General features: G+C 45.1%; 1 protein-coding gene across 1 annotated transcript; it reads right to left on the bottom strand.

The window, feature by feature from the left end:
• Positions 1–803: 803 nt before the first annotated feature.
• LOC102541840 (pterin-4-alpha-carbinolamine dehydratase 2) lies at positions 804–968 on the bottom strand. The gene has a single exon (XM_031684731.2). It carries the CDS (start codon positions 966–968, stop codon positions 804–806), a length of 165 nt encoding a protein of 54 aa, XP_031540591.1.
• Positions 969–1319: the final 351 nt, after the last annotated feature.

Genomic DNA, 1319 nt, shown 5'->3' with positions numbered 1-1319 from the left:
CATAAGCAGACTCAGCGCTACAGGCAACACGAAAACAACCCAGGTTTCAAATACAGCACTTTATCTGTTGTCTTATCAACATCAAGAAACTGTGCTTAGAAACTATTCACCAAGTCCTGGGTCATACTGCCTGATGGAGAAGGCTCCAGGTGGATTCAGGGAGGGGAGCAGAGGGTGAGCTGGCTGCTAAGTCTCTGGTCAGGGTAGGTTCCGGGAAAGGGGAAAGGAGGTCCCCTTGCTTCATCCTCTCTGGTCACTGAGATGGCGTGTCTGCTGTTCTGAGCCCCCTGCTGCCCTTAGCTCTTGCAGGACAGACCTCCATCCTGCTGTCCTTACAAAGGTTAATTCTGCCCCCAGCATCTCAGGTGTTGCCGCAAGTGGCAAAACCAGAGGTTGGGTGACTTTTCAGCCAGCCTATTAGGGCAAGAGTTGGTCCTGGCCTAAGCAACTCCGGTGGTTAAACAGGGGTAATTACATAAGAGGTGTGCTCACTTATTTGCTTTAGGAGTGAATTCATGAATGACATTTTGCATTTGTTTAGCACCTACAGTTTACAAAGTGCTCTCATATACATGGTAACCTGTTGTCAAGGATGGTGGCTTTAAAGGGACTGTCCCACTCCTATCCTAGGGGTTTCTGTTTCTTTTCAAGTTTGTCAATCTTATTTTTTAAGCACTGATTTTACAAAATGCGATGCTTCAAAAGGTGAACTAAATGTACAACTTAGTTTTTTCATTTAAATTGCCTTCAAAATACATCGGAGCTAAGATGTACATAAGATTTTACATGCATTTTGGAAGAGATCACACAGAAGCAGCTGCTTTTTCGATAAACTTGGCCAGTTGCACGTCTCTCTTGGTCAGCCCGCCACAGGCATGTGATGTGAGAGTTATCTGGACCTTGCTGTACACATTGAACCACTCCGGGTGATGATTCATCTTCTCTGCTTGTAGGGCAACTCGGGACATAAAGCCAGATGCCTGATTAACATTTTTGAAAGACAACTCTTTGTACGTGGCATCTCTGTCACTTACTTCAGACCATCCTGCTGCTTTAAGGTCAGGTACAACTTGGTTGCTCTCTTCTGCTGTCAGCCAGTTAGCATCTGTTGTCAGAGCTGCGACTCTCTGGCTCCAGCCCCGCAGTGCCACGAACCAGCACTGTGCCGCTGTCCCAGGGGTTTCTTTACATCAGTGAGGCTTTGACACCAGGGAGCAAGTCTTCCAAACTATTTAGATCAGATTTGATTTTTAATAACTCAATTTACTTATCATAAATACAACTTGTAGTAATATGAGATCCAAGACACAAATATTATT

Source organism: Vicugna pacos, chromosome 15 (genome assembly GCF_048564905.1).
Source record: "Vicugna pacos chromosome 15, VicPac4, whole genome shotgun sequence".
Taxonomy (NCBI): domain Eukaryota; kingdom Metazoa; phylum Chordata; class Mammalia; order Artiodactyla; family Camelidae; genus Vicugna; species Vicugna pacos.
The sequence above is the reverse complement of the archived record's forward strand: the minus strand, read 5'-3'. Positions and strand labels throughout refer to the sequence as shown.